This window comes from Corvus hawaiiensis, chromosome 14 (genome assembly GCF_020740725.1).
Source record: "Corvus hawaiiensis isolate bCorHaw1 chromosome 14, bCorHaw1.pri.cur, whole genome shotgun sequence".
In the NCBI taxonomy this organism is placed as follows: Eukaryota; Metazoa; Chordata; class Aves; order Passeriformes; family Corvidae; genus Corvus; species Corvus hawaiiensis.
Window position 1 is genome coordinate 22,183,869 of NC_063226.1, and position 21,424 is coordinate 22,205,292.

A 21,424-nucleotide genomic window follows, 5' to 3' on the forward strand; every position below is an offset into this window, starting at 1 on the left:
GATCTGTGTGTTTTAAAGTTCTAAAACCCACTAAATAAATCCTCTTTTTGGAACATAAGGAAAGGCTTTGAGTTTCATTTCATGTCCACCAAGCTCTTCATCCTCCCAAAATGGCAAAGCTCCATGACCAAACACCAGAGGAAGGAATAAATTCGGGGAGGTGTAATTCTGACAGAGGGTTTGCAGCAAGGAACTCACCCCATTCCTTCCCAGCCACTCCCTGCTTGGCCCAGGTGAGTCCCCACCTCATCCCGGGGAGCTCAGTTCCTTGAAAACGCAAAGGAACATCCGTGAACATCCACGGCCAAGCTGGGAGCTGCTGAGGGTTCAGAGAGTCATGGAGTGGCTTGGGTTGGAAGGGATCTTCAGGATCATCTCATTCCAACACCGTGCCATGGGCTGGGTGCTGCTGCCCCAGGGCTGTCCCCATTAAGGTCCCCAGGGCTGTCCCCACCCCAGGACCCGCTGTCCCCAGGACCCACATGAGGTGCTGTGGAGGGGCAGAAGTTTCTGCCGGGAGCAGAGAACAGAACCTCCCTCTCTCCCAAAGCAAACAGGCCCCAGGGGGAGTCAGGGATGAGGGAATTCACTCACTGAAGACAAACCTCAACAAAAGGAAACAATGAGTGAGACCCGAGGGCTTCAAAACGCTGCGAGGTGCGTGACAGATGGGAGGTTTTCTGTAATGTTTTTCCCATCCTGGACGCAGTGTCCGAGTGGGAGATGTCTGCCAGTTCCCTACCGTTGTTCCCTCTCCTCCCTCCTGCTCTGGGCAGGGAGATTTTTTCCCCTGGCACAGCCACAGTCCCACCTCCCACCGCCCTTCCTTTCTCTTCCTTCTTTTCAGTGTTTTGGAGCATCTTGCTCATGGAATTCTCCCTCGAGCCACATCCCACCTGCTCACCCGGCACTGCTGTGGGAGCTGGGCAGGAAAACCTGGGAGCCCTGGGGCTGGATTCCTCCCACGCCTCGTTGCTCACATGTCAACACCACCTCCAGCTCTGAGCGTGCTCCACTTGCTTTGGAGCTGCTGTTGTTGCTGTCCAGCTGGTGCTGCCATTCCATTTGCACTCAGAAGTCACCATAAACGGCAGCTTTTCCTCTTTCTCCAGGTCATGGATGTTGTTCCATTCAAGCAGCTCCCCAAAGTCCCGGTTAAAGATCCCTGGCAGCCGTTCCTGGGATGGAACACAGGCTCCCCTTCACCCCGCAGCCTCCTGACCCTGCAAACCCCCTCGGGCACAGCTGGGCATTCCCAGCCTCCTGTGGTTTCCCAGCCCGTGCCAGCAGCTGGAAGTGGAGTTTAGTCAGGCTCTCCTCCCTGCACATACCTTAGGAGAGCTAAACAACCTGGGCTGGTGGAAGGTGTCCCTGCCCGTGGAACGGGATGAGCTTCCAGGTCCCTTCCAAGCCAAACCATCCCACGGCTGTATGATAAACACTCATTCCAGAAATGGATTTAAGTGCCAGCTGAGGTTCATCACCACCCAGCAGAGGCTTGACTTTAAGGCATGTGGTGAAGTCCCACAACACGGGCCTCCTCTCATGTTTAAAGACCTTAATGCTTGAAAAACGACTTGAACTTCCTGAGCAAGTGAGGTTTGTTAATATTGGCTATGAACTGCTGGAAGAGCATAAAAAACCCCCAAGAAAACAGAAAAGGAGAAGGTCCCTTCTTGACTTGTGACCTGGGACTGTGTTAGACCATCTCCGTGTTGGTGCCATAGGATGTGGCAGCTCCAGGGAAGGATGTGGAGCTCCCCAGCTGCCCCTTCATTGCTCACACCAAACAGCCAGGATTTGAGGAATCCAGGCAAGGATGGAGAAGTTACCTCTGGAGCTCTGTAGCAGGTAAAGGGAGCCTGGGATGTTCCAGCTTTCCTCAAGGAAGTGCACTGTGATGGGAAATAGGGGGTGAAAATAGAAACAGATTCCAACCAGAGCTATGAAAAATCCAGAATTTATGTTAAAACTGGGGCAAGACGAGAAAATGACAGGAGTTTACGGCTTTGTTTCAGGGAGAACTGGGATCAGCATTTCCTTGTACAATTTCTGTAAAGAGTCCCCACCCAGCAGAGCACAATGAAATCAATAAACTGCTTGTTCTTACGGGCAGCTGAGAGCCAGCGGTGTAAAATTTTATGCACTAATTGAGTTTTTATGATTTACTGAATAAGAAAACAAACAAATTATGTTAGAGGAAAAAAAACCCCAAACATTCCCCATAGTCTGGCCTCCTCACTTCGGCACTTGGGAGTGTTCTGGTGACTCAGGAGTAATTATGGGTCAGATGTGTTTGCTTTGCACCTGTTTTCCACCATCAGGTGATAAAAAGGAAAAATAGAGGGTTTTATTTACCACAATAAACTGCACAATCCGTTTGTGCCAGGAACAACCTCCCACCTCTCTTTGCAGCAAAGGAAATAAATTTGATTTTTCAGTGTTGCCGCAAAATAAAGGGGAGTATTTCCTTTAAAAAAAACGTACTTGGGGGAATCTGAGAGCCCTAAATGGTTTGGGTGAGGCGGGACCTTGAAGATCCCCCTTTTCCCAATCCCTGCCATGGGACACCTTCCACTGGACCAGGTTATTTGTGTCTCACACACAGAGCTGGGAATTCCTGACCAACACCACTGCAGGCTGCAGAGCAAAGATTTGCTGGTTGAGAGGCCGTGATAAATCTCAGATAAACGGCAAAGAACTGATGTTCTTGTGAAATGTAATTCCCAGCATGTTAACAAAAAGCCTTTTTCATGGTAGGGATATACCAGAGATGCCCCAGCCCTGGAAGTGTCTAAGGCCAGACGGGATGGGGCTTGGAGCAGCCTGGGATAGTGGGAGGTGTTCTTGCCTGTGGCAGGAGATGATCTTTAAGTTCCCTTTCAACCCAAATAATTCTGGGGTTCTTTGATTACGTTGTTGGTTCTGGCACTTTAGCCAAATAGATGATGGAATTCGTTACTGAGCAGTTCCCAGGATAAATCAGGCTGGAAAAGGCTCAGACCCCATCCCCCAGAGGAGTGAGCAGCTCCGTGCTGAGGCTCTGACACATCAACCCCGCACAAGAAAGTCGGGAGCTGGAGCAACGTCTCCATTGTCACATTCCCACAATTCTTCCAAAGCAAATTCCCCAGGTCTCCACAGCCTCTGCAAGCCCAGAGGGAAACAAACACACCTCCCTTAGATCAACAACAGGAGCCTTCAATTCCTTTAGTCAGGCTCTCTAAACACAGGGGCCTTTCATCAGAGCTACTGCTCATTTTTAGTGCCTCTTGTTGTGTTTTCTGTTCTGCTACGCCTTGGAGAAGGCTCATTCCCAATGGGGAAGGCTCATTCCCAGTGGGGAAGGCTCATTCCCAGTGGGGAAGGCTCATTGCCCAGTGGGAAGCAGCAACTGAACCAGAGTTAGGGGTAAAGGATGCAAACCTTGCCCTGTTTGTCCTTGAACCTCTCCTGCAGATGGTTTTACTGATTTCCAGCCCCCTTCTCATCTTGGTGTTCGCTCCAAAGTGAGCTGAGCCCCAATGAAATAATTTTCAACGTTTCCCCTGGATGGAGACCAGGCCTGGCAGAGAGGAGCAGCCCCTTGTGTGTGCAGGGAGAGGGAAGGAGGTGCACAGGCAGAGATGGGAGAGGAGGCTTTAAGTAATGGGACATTATTTCATTAATTATTTCATTAAATGAAATCTAAAAAATGGTGAAAAAAGCTGGTGCAAAACTGAGCGTTCCCAGCCTGAAGGGATTAAATCGCACCAACGTCAGTGTGGGACACTCCATCTGTGCTCCAGGAGATTGCTGGAGCCTGGGAAGGAGCGCTGAGGAGTGACCATCCAGCCCTCCGTGGCCAGGCCTGTTCTGGGACCAAGGGACCAAAGCCTGGAGGGTGACAGCACAGCCGGGCACCACCAGAGCTCCGATGCCTCTGAGGTGGCTCCTTTCTCAGGAAAGCAGGATTCGGTCAGCTCAGCTTCCCAGAGAACTGGATTTCCACCTCTGTCTCAGCACAGAGAACCAACTCATCCTCTTGCCTGGACTCTCTGGTGGCAGCTTTCACCAATTCATGATTTAGTTTAAAAATATTAAAGTCCTTCTTAGGCCAGGAGTTGGTGACGCCCTTCCTGGTGCTGCCCCACATCAGGGCCATGCTGTCTGGTTTCGGTTCTGCCCTGCCCATGCCTTCCTCCTTCCTTCTTCTTGTGTTGTTTTCACCGATTGATCAAAGAATTCTGTTTGCCAGATAATTTCATGGGGCAGGAAAATGCATCTTCCTGGAGGCAGTGAGGTCACAGCCTCCAGATTTGCATTTTATCAATTTGAACATAATTTCGTGCAGAGTAGCAGGAAAAAGCAACCTGTGAAGACACGTACACAAGCACCTCCTACCCTCCCACCAGGGATCTGGTGGGACTCACTTCCTCAAGGGACAGGAGGAATTGTTCTGGGCAAAGCACATCCAGAAAGTTCAAAACCCTCCGGAATCTGCAGCACCACAGACAAGGCAACCTCAAAGGATCCACCCGCTGCTGTGCAAAACCCATTTCAGTAATCCCAAAACTCCAGACTGGTTTTGACTGGGATGGACCTTAAAGCCCATCCCATTCCACTCTCATGGGCAGCGACAGCTCCACTGGACCAGGCTCCTCAGGTCTGAACCCCCCAAAGCTGCTGTTTCATAACGAGGTTTAGCAAAGTAGAGACCTGGACAAGGCCTCCACCTTCCCTTGACTCACACCTCGGGTCTTCGAGAGCAAGGCCTTGGAAGTGAGATGGAGAACAGGTTCACCATTAAACGTCTGTGGAAAGCCCAGCTCAGCTGTTTCAGTGGCCAAGGAGCCTGTGCCCCATATCCCAGCGGTCACGGAATGACAGACTCATTGAGGTTGGAAAGATCATCGGTCCAAACACCTGGACTTGGTTTCTTCTCACTCCCAAAACAACAGCAAGCCTCCATGTTTGCTCCTTCCTTATCCCTTCCTTATTCCTCACTTCTTTCACCATTTCTAATTCCCACAAGAGACTCCCGTGCTTCCAGTCAGGACTCGGTTGGTTTTGCAAGAGAAGGAGGGCCTGGAGCGATTGTAGGGTTGGGAAGGAAGGGGATGGGGGTCTGTGGCACCTCTTGGGTCATGTAGGATCTGATAACCCAGGCTGGGACAACAGAGACCGTGGGGAAGCTTCAGGCACAAGATGCCAGAGGTGGTTTGGGGACTTTTGGGAATTTTGAGGAGATAAGGTGAGCGTGGTCAGGGTGCTGCTGGTACCCACCTGCTACCCTCCGGGTTCAAAATAATTTCTGAAAGGAAACCTGGGCACATCCTGCTCTTTTAGGGAGTTTTCACTGAGTGCACAGGGTCATGCTGGAGCCCACAACAGTGGGAATGATCACCAGAGTCCACATTAACTCAGCAGATGAGAGAGCAACTTTGTGGCGTAAACCAGCAGGGATACCCGGGAGGTCAAATGAGGAAGAGGCTGCAGCTCTTCCAGTAATTGGGGCTGTGTCAGGGGACGAATTTGGAGCTGAGTATTTACTGAAACTCCTCACAGAACAAAAACACCTCATAAAAGGCCCCTGTTACTTCCTGCTGGGTGGGTCACATGAAAAATGGGGTGTGAGAATGGAAGTGCTCAGGTGGAAAATGTCCCATGACAAGGTGAGCACCTGGGTGAGCAAGGGAAGCCAGTGGACGTCTCTAAATTTGGGATGGGATCATAACCCCCTGTTCCCCTGAGAACTGTCGAGAGCCAAGGCAGAGAGATGGTCAAAGAATCTTCTTCTGCAGCAGGATGTGAGAATGAGGTTCCTCAGAGCTGCCTGGGCCCTGGAGGGACCTCAGTAACTGTTCCACAGCTGAACCTCTCTCAGGACACCTATCTCAACCCTGACATCCACCTCATGGCCTGAGCAGAAGAATTTGCTGAAATTCCTGGGTTTTGCTATCTAGAAAGAGATAATCACATGATTGAGATCTCTGTCTGTTTTCCAGGAAGGACTGAAAAGTTCTCACAAGAACTGACAATGCTGACCCTTTAACATGACATTTTCACTCAAGGTATTTATTGGAGCTGCTGAACTGGATGTTCAGGGCAGACCTCCCCATCCAGTCCCACACGACCCCCTGCCCTGACTGCTCTGTTATCTCCTGGCACCCACTGGCGCTGAGGTGACAGCACCCATGGGAACGGAGCAGGGGGATCCAGTGATCCCATAAACCCACCGGTGTCTGCCCAAGGATGCAGCTCCCACAGACCCTTTCCTCCCTCAAGCCCAGCTGGCAGTGTCCTGCGAAAAGAGGGGATGGAAGTCTCCTAGTCAGAGGGGAAGCAGAAAGGAAGAACACGATGGAGTCACAACTGGATTTAATTAATCCCGTTAATTGCTGTTAAGTCTCAAGAAACTCGATTTCCAGAAAGCTTCTTTTTCCTCCAAGATTTTGTTCATAATCCATCTATTCCCCAGAGAGATAAGTTCTCTGCTGCTGCTCCAGAAGCACCAGGAGTCCCGAGGGAGATGCGTGGCAAATGACAAAGTGTCCCAGGCCAGGTTGGACAGGGCTTGGAGCAGCCTGGGATAGCTGCTTGTGTCCCTTGTGTCCCTTGTGTCCCTTGTGTCCACGGCAGGGGGAGAACGAGATGAGATTTGGGGTCCTTTCCAACCCCAAACAATCTGGGATTCAACGAGATGAGATTTGAGGTCCTTTCCAACCCCAAACAATCTGGGATTCTGGGATTTAACAGTTATTTTCTGCTTTGGTTCAGGGCCCAGTTGCTGTCACCCAGACATCCCTAAATCCAGTGTTAGCTCTGGCAGGAATATGGGGACTCCAGGATGGCTCTGGAGCAGGTTGTCCAGCTGGGCACCACAACTCAGCCCCTCTCAGGTGTTAAATCCCATCTGTTTTGTGGAGCAGCTGAAGATCTGGCCCAGGATTTTGAAAGACGGTGTTTCTTTGTTGCTGACAGAGCTGATTATCCGGTGATTTTGCAGAAATAACCCCAGGCTGTTGTTGGGAAAGGGAGGAGCAGCAGGAAGAGTGCAACGAGGTGAGTGTGACATGAACCCTCTGTGGCAGTGCCTGCAGAAACTGTGCCCTCAACCCTGCCAAGATCACGGGGCTGGGCTTGAACTGAAGATCACCCAATTAAGCAGGACTTTATTCCTGCCTTTTCCTCCACCCCATACTCCATCCCAAGCCACAGGCAGACTTTGACTCTTCAGGAGAAAGAACCCAGGAGGAGAATCACAGAACCATAGAACTTCTTAGGTTGGAAAAGACCTCCAAGATCATCGATTCTGATGTTCCCATCCCCCCAGAGCCCTCCATTCCTGGCATTTCCATAAGTTGGAAGTGGCCAAGGGACATTCCTGCCCATGTCCCAGGGCTTCTGCTGGGCCGGTTTGGCCCCAGCCGTGGTTGGGAAGCCGCCCTTCCCCTCGGAAGCGTTGTGCCCACCCGGAGTCAGGCGCACCCACTCCACCAACACGTCCCGGGCGATGGCACTGAGTCAGTTCCTGTCCCTATGGCACTGCTCTATTCTCGAGGAGTGAGCTGGCTTTTTCCTGCCACTGGAAAATACACTTCTTTTACATCCTTTTTAAATTTTTTTTCCATTGACACGGATGTCTAGACTCCACAAAGGGCAGAAGGAAGGTGGGACAGCCCTTCTTCCCGGGTTGTTTCCAACCCCAGTGGGATTGGAGAGTTGGCTGGTTCACAAAGAGCCCCATTCATGAGGTTGTTTTGTCTCCCAGGGTGACCTTTCAGGCCTGAAGATCTCCGAGACATTGACAATGCAACCAAAATTGGTTCCACAGAAGTCTCCTGTGGTTTTCCTCCTCCTGTGGTAGAGGTCTGAGGACCCCACACCCCCTTGTGTCCCTCTAATCCGGAACAGAGAATGGAGCAGCTCCTTCCTGTTCAGCAGCACCAGAGGGGCTCAGTGAGAGTCTCCCTTGAGGAGGCCTGGACAACCTTTTTTGACCGCAACCTCCACTTTTAGTGATGAAAATACTCTCCTTGATACCCCAAAATAGATTTGATCTGTGATTTTTCAGCAAATGTACCCAAATATTCAAATGTTTATCTCAGCCCTTTCTGACTGAAGTGTTTTGGATTTGCCACTTAAAACAGCAAATTTTTCCTCTCTCCACTTCTCTTCAAAATTGTTTTGCTTTCCCTTAAATGCTGGGAAACTCAACACTGTGGAAATAGAAATATTTTTTGCCTTGATTTAAGTGAAAGATCCCATTTAAATCTCCTTTTCCTCTCTGGTTTGCTGGTACTCGGGAGAGCTGTGCGAGGGTAAAATCAAGTCTGAAATGAAACCTCTCCTTGTCTCACTTCAGCAAAGTGAGAAATGCTTCCCCCAGCGTCCTGAGGCTGGAACCAACATTTCCTGCGAGTAAAAACCAAAAAAATATGGAGACAAAGAGGAAAAATGGATCCAGATGAAGCATCAAGTGAAGAACACCATTTTTTGAGCCTCTTTTAATTTGTGCCGCACTAAAAAAATCATTATTTGCAGAGGGCAGCAGCACCTCCCGTATGTTTAAGCCAGGGCAGTTTTCCCTCACCACAAAGCTTTGTGATGTCTCAGCACCTCTCCAAATTCCCACTTCTTACCACATTCCCTCGGATTTCGGTGTTTATGGGGTTTTTTTTTTAGTGATTAAGGGGTAAAATTCAGCCCTGGCATTATTGAGCTGGTGTGAAGCGTTATCTTCTCCCTCCCTCCTCTTCCCCACCCTGCAAGTGTCACAATTTGAGTCCCTCTTAAGATCCTGCTTGGATCCTGCGTGGCCAGGAACCTCAACATCCAGCAGGTGTTGCCCCACAAGGTTTTGTCACAATTGCACAGCCCGGGGTGAGATCTGTTTGTTGAAAATATTTTATTGCTTTCTAAAAACCAGTATGAATAAACTCCAAGGAGATACGGGAAGTAGACCAGCAAAACTGTTGAACACACTGAATTCTCCGGAATTTTCTCTGCAGGAAGAGAGGCAGCTCTGTGAGGCCAAGCTGAGAAGACCCCACTTTGCCAGAACTCGGGGAGGTTGAGCTCCTCCGACTGCACCACTTTTATCTTTAAATTCCAGCACAACTTCAGGTGAAATCAATGAATTGGTTTCAGCTGGAGTTTGATCAGCACCTTGCACCTGAGTCAGGTAAGAATAAGATCAGCAGTTTTTGGAGGCGGAACAAGCCATAACTGCAGTGTTTGCCAAGGAAAACACCTCACAAAGGTTTGAGACTCCTTCCCAACTCCTCCTGGTCAGCAGCCACCACTCCACACTGCCCGTCCTTCCCAAAAAGTCCATGTCCTCCCATTCCTACACTCCAGGAGCCATCCCACCATGTCCCAGTGATGCCAGCAAGGTCATAGGTGAGCAGGTCTCCAGCTCCTTCCCTGTCTTTCAGGAGTTTGCAGGGAAGCTGGGCCCCTGGAGAAGACAAATGACTGCCTGGAGTGGCTGGAATTCCTTCCTCTGATCCTATGGAATTTGCACTCTGGAGGAAATGTGCTGTGAGATGGGAAGAGTTGGGCTGTAAGGCAAGAGACCAGCTCCTGGCATGCTCAAACACATGGAGATTGCTCTCCTGAAATTCATAACGTGGGAAGGGAGGGTCTTCCCTAAAGCTTCAGCACCTCTAAGGATAAATTATTGGAGTCATCCAAACGGGAATTCCGCCCTGACTCTGAGCGTGAAATACAGAAATGGCACCTCAGGCCATGGCATTTCTTTGGAGAGCTGGGTTCTCCCAACAGAGGAAGGACCTCCCAGGTGGGGTCAAAAATGGGTGACCTCCATTCTGAGGAAAACACAGCAGGAGACGCCCCCAGCTCCTGAGCCCACACTTTGCCAAGTCCATTGGATCCACCAGCACAGCACCTGGACACATCTCCCCTCCTCCTCTCCCACGGGACATGGGTCAGCGGTGGCCTTGGCAGTGCCGGGGGGACAGCTGGACTCCAGGATTTGAAAGGTCTTTTCCCACCTAAATGATTCTGTGGGATTCAAGTTTCATGCAGTGTTTTTCCCCCACCACATAATTCTGCACCACTCCACTCCACGCCCCAAATCCAAGGAAATCCCTCCCGGTGACAGGGATAAAGCTCTGTAGCTCTGGGGCCAGCCTGTCGCCGAAGGAACGCTTGCTTTGGTCGTGACCGATCTCCAGGGAAAGCTGGCAGTGTCCCTAAGGGAAAATTTTCCTGCTGGCTGCCTGTGGTTTGTAGGGCAGCGCCGCACTGGGATGTCTGAGCAGCGTCCATAGAAAGACGAATGAATCAGCCCTGCAGCTGGGAAGCCTCTCCCATTCCCCAATTTGGCCGAGAAGGCGTTTTCCAGCAGACGACGTCCCGGCGCGCACGGAGCTGCCGGAGTCAGAAGCGGGTGTGGCGCTCGCAGCCGGAATCGGGAGCGGGATCCGGCCCCGGCTCCGCCAAGGCAGCTCTGCCCACCCCGTTGTGCACAGCAGGGCCACCACTCTGGAGTTCTTCCCGGCCTTTTGTGGGGCAAGTGCCACTGGTAGGGACCACCAGGTGTTTCTTCTGCACCTGCTCCAGGATCTGCAGCACCTGGAATGAGTAAACACAGCTGGGAGTGGGTTAGGAATTAGGGGAGAGCACTGGTTTCTTCTCCAGCTGTTGAAATAATCAAATAATCATAAGATAATGGGTTGGAAGGGAGCTTTAAAGGTCCCCTACAGGCAGGGACACCTTCCACAAGATCTTCTCTTTCGAGTCTCTGGCTCAGTTTTGGGATGACACAAATCATTTCTGCACTCAGAGGTCTCTGGGATGGGTGAACATGGAGAGCCTGCCCCACAGAGGTCCATGACCTTGGATCTCAGAGCCCTTTCCATGGATGAATCAGCCCCACCTTGCCCAGTCCCCAGCTCCACAGAGGTGCTCCGGAGCAGGATCAGGACAGAAACGGGGAGCTCTGCTCTTGTCCCTCACACCACTCTGGGATAACTCCTCGTGCTATCACAGACTTCTCTGCTTCCTTATTGAATTAGGAACCCCCAGGTTGAAACTCATTCGATGGAGAAAGGGAATGGAAATTAAATCCAGCTGAATTTCACCTGAGACTTGGGGATGATGCCGACTCGGAAGAATCCAATGTTGCCACTGTCGATCTTGGTGCAGTCCACCACGGTGGAGGCAATGTTCTCTGGAGAAGGGCCACCACAAAGAACTGCATCCACCTAAAAGCAGCAGATTTGCACACCAAATTCCCCTTGGAAAAGGAGAGTTTCCCCTCTCAACACAGCAAATGATTCTCATCAAAGGCAATGCTGCTCCTTCCTGCCCCACTGCAGCGACACCAGCGCTGGATTTGGAAGGAATGAACTTCAGAGGACAGGCAGAGCTCTGTGGGGTGCAGGTCAGGGGTGCAGCACAGACAGGTTTATAGTAGCTGAGCAGCTCTGGAAAAGTCCCATCCACAAAGAAAATGTGTATGAATTTCTGCTTTCTGAGGAGTTAGAGGGGGAAGATTTGCAGCAGCTCTTGTTTAAAGCTGCCCTCGCATAAAGCTGCCATGAAGATACAGAGTGTAAAACCCTGAGAATTCAGTCATGAAACCGTGGAATCGTGGAATCATCCTGAGCTGGAAGGATCCACAAGGACCATCAATTCGACCCCTGGCCCTGCACAGACACCCCAACAATTCCACCCTTCCAAACGCTCCTGGAGCTCCGGCAGCCTCGGGGCCGTGCCCATTCCCTGGGGAGCCTGGGCAGTGCCCAGCACCCTCTGCAGGAAGAACCTTTCCTGCTCTCCAACCTAAATCAATGTAAGGCAATGAAAGGCCGTGACCATGGCACTTCCATGAAAGCTCTAAAAACCAGGAATATTTTGGAGCTTGGCACCAGTTTTTGCCCAGCTCCAGCTTCAGATGGGAATCCCTGAGTTCTCACAGCCCAATTCCAGCTGGCGCCTTGGCACATTCCGACACCAGGATTTGATTGCTGTAAGCAAGAAGGAACTTTTTATTGCTCCCATCCTCCCGTGTTGGAATATGAACCGACTCACGTTGCCAAGCCATAACCACACTGTGTAAAGCAGGAGAGGTTTGGTTTCCCACCAAGTTCCGCGCTTTAAAATTTTCCTTCTCTTTGATAACAGCATGAGGAGCGTCCATGAGATTTCTTAAATTAGAGGCTTTCCCAGGTTCCTGAAACCATCTACTGATTTGCCTTCTGGGAACAAAGTGGTTCCATTTTTCCATCCCCACACCTCGTGGTTACCTTATCTCCCAGCTTGGCATACACTTGGTTGTGGTGGGTCGTGTCGGCCTCTCCCGTCGGGTTGGCTGACGTGACCACAATGGGGCCAACCTGGTGACAGAAGAACGGGAATCAAAGCCCTGAGCAGGATTTTGGGGATAAAACAGGTGACTTGAGCTCTGAACTTCGTCTGTGACTCTGAAGAGAGCTCCGTGGGGCTCACCCAGGTGAGGCACCTACTTTGCAAGCTACTACAGTCCCACCAAGCTGCGTTTGAGTGACCAGCACTGACAAATTCGGGTTTAGTGATGATGGCCATGAAATGACATCTTGTTTTCCAGCAACAGCACTTGCCAAAGACCTACAATGTCTGTCCTAGAACACTCAGGGTGTCACAGTTCCTCTGGCCACTTCCTGCACCTTCTGAAGCTAGTCCAGCCTCAGAGGAGCCTGTGCTTCCAACAGTGTCCTACGTTGGAAATGAAACTGTGTCTGTTAATGGGATTTTCCTGGTTTCCTGACCTGGTGGTTTCTCCTTTTTCCCTCTTTGCTGCCCTAAAATCCCTCCCAGCTGCCTGCAGACTTCCCTGTTCTCACAGAAGGGGACTGGTCACCAGGGCTGAGGTGCTCTGACTCACCAGGTCGATGAGGTGTGTGGTGACAGAGCAGTCGGGGATGCGGATGGCCACACTCTGAGGGGTTCCAACGTATTTGGCGGAGTCCTTCATTCCCAGGAAATCCACCCATTCACCTGCACCAAGCAGAGTCACACAGCACTTAGAGATGTCCATCAGTCCAAACATGATGATCTTACCAGGAATATCCCCGTGGAACACGTGGTGTTGCAGGGGTTCACAGTTTTAGGAATTTTGAACCCAGAGCTCTCCAAAGACCTTGGAATTAACAGCATTTCCTCACCTCTGGGAATGACCAAGCTAATGGGAGATGGCCAGGCAGCCTCCATGAAGTCCCAGAGGAGGGGAGTGAACAAATGCCTGGCAGGTTCCAGTTGCTTTAGGCTGGAAATCCAGAGGGACATGGGGCGATCCTGAGCCTGGCGCTTGGACCTGGAAAAGAGGGAAGAAAAGATGAGGCTGGAAGTAAGAAGGGGGTTTAATTTCCAGGAAAGGAAACTCTTGGTGAGGTGTAGAGCTAAGACAAGGTGTGCAGGCTCTGCCCCATGTCACCAGTCTGGAGTAAAAGGAGGACTGTTCAACAACTGACTGGGTGGAAAGGGACATTAATGACTATTCCCAATCAGGAACGGAATCAGTCTATTCCAAATCAAGGCTTTAACTTCTCGTGTAATGGTGGGTAAAAATCCGAATGGCCCAGGTTCTGAGGAAACCCCACCAACACGAGGGGTAGCAGCTCACAGCAAGAGTCTGCTGTCACCAGAGGGGCTTTGCTGTGACAACATGGACCTGCAAACAAGAACAATAACCCCCCACCCCACCTGCCACTGGTTTGGGTTTCTTGTGGTGTCCAAGTTACCCGGCTCCATCAGCCTTCAGTATCCCAGAACACAACCACAGCTCAATTCCCTCCTTTCCTCACCTGGATCTTCTCCCCACCTTGCTGCTCCCACCGAGGCTGAGCTGCCTTGCTCTCAGCAGGCAAGTGCTGTAGCCGGCACTCAGTACCAGCTCTGAGTTCTAGAATGTTCCTGAGGCCAGCCCAGGTGCCAGGACTCACCGGTGAGCCTTCTCCACGGCGTCAGGCCGGTTGCAGGCGGCCACCAGCACGTACACGGTGTCCGTGGGGATGCCACAGGTCCCGCCGTTCCTCAGGATATCTGTTGGCATGGGAACAGGGCACGAGCCCGTGAGTGACAGGTGAGGGCTGTAATTCCCATGGCAGACCTGTCACAGCCAATTCGGTGCTCTCCTCTCCTTTTCCCATTTTCCCAGCTTTCCTCCAAGGGGACATCTGGCATTTAGGGGGGTTCTGGGCCAGAGGTGGAGAGAGCAAGGACCAAGCATCGGCTCTGCTTTCTCTGTACAAAGCTCTGGGTGGCAGCCCCAGCTTGGAGGATTCCTGGATCTCAGACTGGATGAGGACACAAGGAAATGGTGCAGGAGACACAGCAGGGAATTCTCTGCTTCACTCAGCTCCTGACCCCGTGACTTGGCCCCCTTCACCAAAATGTCACCATGTTATCCTGGTTTCCTCATCAAGGCCAGGTTGGATGGGGCTTGGAGCAACCTGGTCTAGTGGAAGGTGTCCCTGCCCACAGAACAAGATGGGTTTTAAGGTCCTTTCCCACCCAAACCATTCTGTGATCCTCTGATTGGGATAACGTCCTTTTAAGAGTGTTCTGCTACAAAACCTCCCAGAATTTCCCCTCCATCCCCACGTCCTGCCCTCTGTTTTTCCCTTACCTGCAATTCTCTTGACTGAGGAAGCTTTCCTGGCAGGCAGGTGAAGGCACTTGGTCGCTCCTGCCCCGACACCGCTGAGCTGCACCACGGGCCCCCCCATGGGCAAGCAGCAGCCCTCAAAGGTACTGCTGGAAAGGGCAGCCAGGAAGCAGTAAAAGCTGACCAGCCCGAAGATGAGGGTGGCAGCGATGTCGTATCCAGTGGGAAGAGCGTGGATGGCATCCAGCAGGAAGCTGACAGCAATGAGCATGAACGTGAGGGAGTAGAAGAACCAGGCCATGTTTAAGAAGAGCGAGCAGAAGACAACGAAGCTGTTGAAGAGCATGAAGGCAGCGATGCCCACGGCTGCGTGGAAGCTTCTGGTGGTGCCATAGAGGCCACCATACCTTGTCAGGCCCCAGATGATCCACATGACAGCGTAGAGGATGAAGGCGCTGCTCTCCAGGGTTTTACCCCGGGCAAAGGCCACGGAGCCGCCAAGAAGCTTCAGGATCCCACCAGCTACCACCACCCATGGAATGACAACGGTGGCAAGGGGAGCCTGGGGGTCTCCTGGGGTTGTTAGAGCAAAAGAAGCCAGGACACTGCAGGCATAGGCAAGGACTTCTGCATCTGCATACTTGGAATAGCCCAGGTAGGGAGCGTGAAGGTCCGGCCCTTCCCGGAGCTTCAGGAGGCTGCTGCGAGCAAGGAGGGCCCTCACAGCGCCCTTCCCTGTGGGGATCTTGGCCCTCGCCCTCACATTGTACAGGTGAATCAGAGCCACCAAGGCTGAGGCCACAAAAATGGCCACTGCCACGCCTTGGGGGCCACCTGCAAAAAAGCCCCTGGGGCTGCAAGCCAAGGCAATGCAGTAGGTGACAAAAACCAGCAAGTACAGGCCATCCACAGGGCTCTGAAGGGAGAGAAAAAGAGCCAAGACAGCAAAAAGAATGGAGAAAACCACCAGGAACGGGGTAGGGAAAGATGGCTCCTCTGGCTGCCAGGTGGGGTACAGGAGGCAGTAACCTGCAGCGAACTGGAGGATGGAAGTGAAGCCAAAGGCTGTGGCCGTGAGAACGTCCATTGCACGGTAGGACAACACACAGATGCCAATCTGGTAGGTGCCAGCTGCCCACAGCCAGGGCACGTGGCCCAGGAAGAGTCTGTGGGTGACCCCCAGGAGCCTGCAGCAGAAGACACTGGCTGACAGCATGTTCAGGAGCAGCCCGGGGGCTACAAAGGGATTGGTGCCACCAGCCCTGCCCCGGCTCTGCTCCTGGGCCTTTTTCTTGGCGAGATCCGTGCCAGGGAGGGCAACTTTCCCTTTGGTCAGGAGGTAGAGGATCCTCCCCAGAGCAAAGTAGCCTCCGACCAAGCAGACAACGAGGTGCCCGCAAGCCACAGCCGAGGGGCCGAGCGAGGAGCTGTAGTGCAGGGCCACCTCGTGGGCACTGGCCAGGGACACGGCGGCAGCCAGCAGGGCCAGGACGGGCTCTCCGCAGAGGAAGCCCACCACGGCCACCAGGAGCAGTGCCAGGGTGAAGGTGGCCAGGCCTGGCAGCAGGGCATCGCGGGAATCCCCCGGCTCGGCCAGCGCTCCCTGCCCTGCCAGGACGAGGATCACTCCGTAGCCACACCAGAACGCAGAGAGGGTCAGGCACAGGGACACCAGCAGGGAGGCATTCCTGAGGCTTCTCCGGATCCCTGGGGAGCAAATGGAGACAGGGCTGTGATTTCAGACAGTGGGATGTGGGAAGTGGGAGTCAGGAAAGTGGGAAGCAGGATCATTATGGAGCCAGGATCAGCACAGGTCCTGCCTGATGATGGATTCATCCTGGAGAAAACCACACTCTGCAGCTACCTGGAAGGAGGTTGTAGTGAGGGGTCAGGCTCTTCTCCCAGGGAACAAGCAACAAGACAAGAGGAAATGGCCTCAAGTTGTGCCAGGGGAGGTTTAGATTGAATATGAGGGGAAAATTCTTCATGGAAAGAGTTGTCCAGCCCTGGCACAGCTGCCCAGGGCAGTGGCGGAGTCCCCATCCCTGGAAGTGTTCAGAAACCACATGGATGTGGCACTGGAGGACATGGCTTAGTGGTGACCATGGTGGCAGCGCTGGCTGATGGTTGGACTTGAGGATCTTTAAGGTCTTTTCCAGCCTGAACACTGCTGTGATTTGGTGATTCTGGGATTTGATGTTCTCATTGCTACGAGTTATAAAGGATAAATAATTCAACATTCATTCTAGGAAGTGTGGATTTTGCTCTAGGCAGTGATTGTTTTCTCTCAGATAAGCAGTCATTGTCTCTTGGCATTTACCCACAGGCATTTCAACCATGGATGCTGGAAGCACTCTCAGAAAGCCTGGGAGAGAAATCATGTACTCAAGTGTGTTAAAACTCCGAGATCCTGGTAGAGCATTTGTTTGAAACAAACGTTGATTTCTTTTCTTGCCTATAGAGGAAAAATTTGCTGTGCCATGGAATGGGTTGGGACGACCTCAAAGCCCATCCAGTGCCACCCCTGCCACGGGCAGGGACACCTTCCACTGTCCCAGGCTGCTCCCAGCCCCAATGTCCAGCCTGGCCTTGGGCACTGCCAGGGATCCAGGGGCAGCCCCAGCTGCTCTGGACAGCACATTCCTCTGGGAGAAGGGATGAGTGGTCCAGTGAGGCTGCCGTGGTCTGTATCCCGTTGGCAAAGCAGACCTGGACGTGCAAAGCTGTGGGAGGGAGGCTTTGGGCCTGGCCAGCCCCAGATCTTACCTGCATAGGCCAGAAGAGCCGACAAAATCAGCAGCAGGATGCCGAGAGCGGTGCTGGGGATCAGAGGGGCGGCTCTGCAGGAGCTGTAGAAGTGCACGGCCAGCAAGAGAGATCCTGTGGGACACGGAGGGGGGAAGCACAAAGAGCTGGTAAACTCGGCCCAAAACCCAGGAGAGAATCAGCATGAACAGAGCAGGGGACAGAGGAAAAATAACAGTGCAAGATCTGCAAACAGGAAAGCCTAAGGGGCTGGTGGAGTGGAACTCGGTTTGTGCCCAGAGTCTTGCTTCTTTCTGGGTGCCTGGTTTGAAAAAACGTGGAATTAATCATCTGAGGTTGCCCAGAGAGGTTGGGGATGCCCCATCCCACCAAGGTCAGGTTGGACGGGGCTTGGAGCAGCCAGCTCGAGGGGAAGGTGGGATCATCTTTAAGGTCCCCTCCAACACAAACCCTTCTGGGATTGTGTGGAAGAGTTTGGAAGTGCTCCCCTGTTGCCAGAAAAAGGTAAAAATCCACAGCTCCAGCTACACAAAAGGCAGACAGACACACACACCCTGCAGATGATCCCTCCAGCCCTGTGCCGACGGAAAACCGGCCGAAAAATCCGGGAAGACGGAACACAGAGAAGGAGCAAGTGAAAGGGAGTGAACACAGAAACCAGAGCGGCGGGGAGAAGGGCTGGAAAAGGAAAGGGCAGGAAACCGCATCCAAATCAAGATGATTTACTACAGTGACTATGAAAAAGTTTGGATTTGCTTCCCACCCAGCGTGGAACGAGTACAGAACTTCAGGCCAGCCCTTGGAAGCCAACACAAATATTTTGTTGGCTCCTGAAGTCGGCGCAGGGATCTCTGGATCGAAAAGCTTTACCCAGGCAGAGAAGGCTGCGAATAAACAGTGCTTTAGCCCCCCTGGAAAAGGGGGGTGTCCCGGAAAGCTCTTGCCAAGCCCGTGTCCCGTGCCAGGAGGGATCCCTACCTGCGGAAATGCCCAGGAGCCCGATGCAGGAATGCAGTGACTCAGCCCCGCTGCCGCCCATCCCTGCGCGCTGGAGCCCCGGCCAGGGCTGCACTGCTGCCGCTCCTTCCTCCCATGCTCTTTATAACCAAACCATCGCCGCTGCCGCCGGTCCTCCCTGCTCTCCACCCCTTTTCCCTACAAACCTCTTCTGTTCCCGCTGCTCGCAGCATGCGGGAGGAAATGCAAATGAAGCTCTGGCTGCAGTAAATTCGGGGCTGTGAGTCAGCGTGGGCTGCTGGTAGCTCCCTCCAGGGGCCTCTTAATTTTACTGTTGATTAACCCTTGTTAAAAAAGACACTTGAAAAAATAAGGCTGAGGGTTTATTGCTGTTAGTGCCTTTTTTGCTGCTGCCAGTGAGGAAATCACACTGGTTAAAACGAAGGTTTTTGCAAGCATCCACCTTGCTGGAGCAAACAAGTGCTCTGCAAGCCCAGCAGCTCCTTGGGGACCAGTTGTTTCTCCTCACACTGGCCACGGGCCTGCTGTTTGTCCCTGTCACAGCTCTGAATGCCTGGCACCAGCCCCCTGAGCTGGGCAAACCCAGGGCAGACTCAGTGCCATTCCCTTCAAGGTGGCTTCTGTCCGTCTGTCACTCCACATCCAGCTCAGCCCGCACAGAGGAGCCTTGCTGCCTTTCCAGGTCAGGAGAGAGTGTCAGACACTGCCAGGGTTGTATCCCAAAGGGGACATGAAGGAGCTGGGACAGCTTCCTGCTGCTTCCCACGGGAAACCTGTGGTCAGGGCATAAAGGTGTTTATGGGTGGAGGGGAGGCTGCAGGAGGCAGTGGGCACCGGCCTTGGGATCATGCTGGGCCATGGGTCAGGTGGGAGCTGTCAGAGAACTGCTCCGAGAGCTGACAGAGCTTTGATCCCCCTGTTGCTGTGTTTGTGGTGAAGGACCAGCGTAGAGACGGTTCCCATGAGGGACCCAGCTCCAGTTAAAGCAATTCCCACTCTCCTGACCAGATAAAAGGTGCAGAACAGTGAGCAGAGCTTTGCCCTGACATTGCTGGGCTGGCCAGGGATGGCTCTGCAGAGCTCCTGCTGTTCCCCTCAGCAGATCCTGCTCTGTGCTCCCCCATAAATCCTGTTCCACAGCCAGGGCTGGAGGACAGGAAAGCTGCTGGGAATGGGGCTTGGAGCTGCACTGGCTGGAGCTCCAAGTCAGGCCTGTGGGGTCATCCAAGACGTGTTGGAGCTGTGACAGCATCCAGAACAACCCCAGAGCTGCCAAAGGATCCTGCTCCTCTGGCTCCCCGAGCCAGCTGCAGCACGATGGCAGCTGGATCCAGCTGGATCCCTGCCACTGCTCCCAAACTTTCCTGTTACCTTTAACTGTGCTCACCCTTCAGGAAGAGGGTCCCTTCCCTGCCCTCCTCGCTAGAACCTTGGTGCAGGTTACAGATGTGTGCAGACACGGCCCCCCAGGCTGGAACAACCCAGCTGAGAAATGTCGTTTATCACGCATCTCTTCAGGGCAGAGAGTCCTTTAGGGCTCTCGTGTCTATGCAGACAGATGCTTTTCCAGAGGGAGGAAACAAGCCTGGCTGGTCCAGTTGCACCAATTATCCCAGGAAGGGGAACCAGCCCAGCCAGTTTACGACAGGCAGGGGTAACTGATGTGGTTGGCAGCAGGCAGGCTGTGGAAATCCTCAGCCTCTGGCTACTTTGTCCCATCGCTGACAGGACTGGTCCCGGAGCAGCTGCAGGAAGGAGAAATTACCTGCCCAGGTTGCAACATCACCCAACTGTTTTTGAATGCAAGAGGAAATAATACAGCCCTAAAGCATAGCTAGGGTTCCTTAGATAGCGAAACAAACAGCAGGAGAAAAGCTTTGGGTGCTTTTCATGCATATCTCAGTTTAATTCCTGTTCTGGGCAGTGAAAATAACTGAGGGGCACAGCCTGGGTTGGATTAGTGGGACTGCAAGGCCGCTCACGTGTTTCTTGTTCCTGCTTGTCCAGGTAGCAGCTGGGTGCCTGAAATCCCTCATTTGGGGAGAAACGTGCCATAAATGAAGTCACAAGCAGCAGCAGCAGCAGCGAGCCTCCTCCTCAGGCCTGCCCTGACCAACCACCCTGCCAAGCCACGAGTCCGTTACCCACAGGATGTGCTTCATGGCTCTCCCAAAAATGACAGAGCCCCAAGGAGCATGTCTTATAAATAACCCCTGAAAAACACCCCTTGGCCATGTTGTGGGAGTTTTCTGTTCTCTCAGCCTCCACCAAGGCCGGACTGAAACAGAGGGGTACAGGATCATCTCCGTGTGAGCAGAGCCGGGGTGGGAGGAACGAGCTCCGGACACTGAGTCCGGCTGCCAGGGGCCCCTCCAGAGCTCAGGGCTCCACCAGCTCCTGGCACCACTTCCCTGGAATTAAATAAATGGAGAGGTGGTGCTGTTGATGAGGAATGCCGTTATGCCAGACACCAAGAAGTGTTTGGGCGCTTTCGCAGGCACAGGGTGGGGTTGTTGGGGTGCCCTGTGCAGGGCCAGGAGCTGGACTTTGTGGATCCTTGTGGGTCCCTTCCAACTGCATGACTTTATTAATTTCTAAACTTAGGGTGCAAACGACTACAGCGAAGTGTGAAATATCCACTTTTGGGAGATGGGATCTGAGGGAAGGAACACTCAGGATCAGAAAGGGAAGTGTTGGTGTTAAAAGTCCAAAGCAGCCTGTGCAGTGCAGGGTTTAAAGCAGGGGGAACGCACTGGCTGGAATCCTGGCTCCGGGCAGGCTCCCTTCAACACCATCTCCTGTGCAAAGGTTTCGGTGCTTTAGCCTGAGCTAGAATGGAAAATCAACAGCTGAGGAGGGAAAACACAGCTGCTCTGTTGGGCAGAGCACGTCAGCTGGGGCTGCTCTGGAGACAGCGTGCTGGGAAGGAGATCTGTAAGGGAGCAGCCAGTTGAGGAAACAAATAATATTTACACGCCCTGCCTGTGGAACTGGAAATAAAACCTCCTTGCCAGCAAGAAACCCCAGCCCAAGCCTGCCGGCCCCACCTGCTCCTGGGGGAGGGCTGCGGCTATAAAGGGCTGC

At 52.8% G+C, this 21,424-nt stretch overlaps 1 protein-coding gene across 1 annotated transcript; it reads right to left on the reverse strand.

Annotated features, from left to right (window-relative positions):
- Positions 1-8,871: 8,871 nt before the first annotated feature.
- Positions 8,872-18,534, reverse strand: LOC125333388. The gene is made up of 9 exons (XM_048319251.1): positions 18,341-18,534; positions 17,363-17,476; positions 14,618-16,303; positions 13,932-14,031; positions 13,155-13,303; positions 12,875-12,987; positions 12,258-12,347; positions 11,091-11,213; positions 8,872-10,581 (listed from the first exon to the last, which is right to left on the reverse strand). The coding sequence occupies exons 1-9, from the start codon at positions 18,399-18,401 to the stop codon at positions 10,387-10,389; spliced, it is 2,631 nt and encodes an 876-aa protein (XP_048175208.1). The 5' UTR covers positions 18,402-18,534; the 3' UTR covers positions 8,872-10,386.
- Between the last annotated feature and the right edge of the window lie 2,890 nt (positions 18,535-21,424).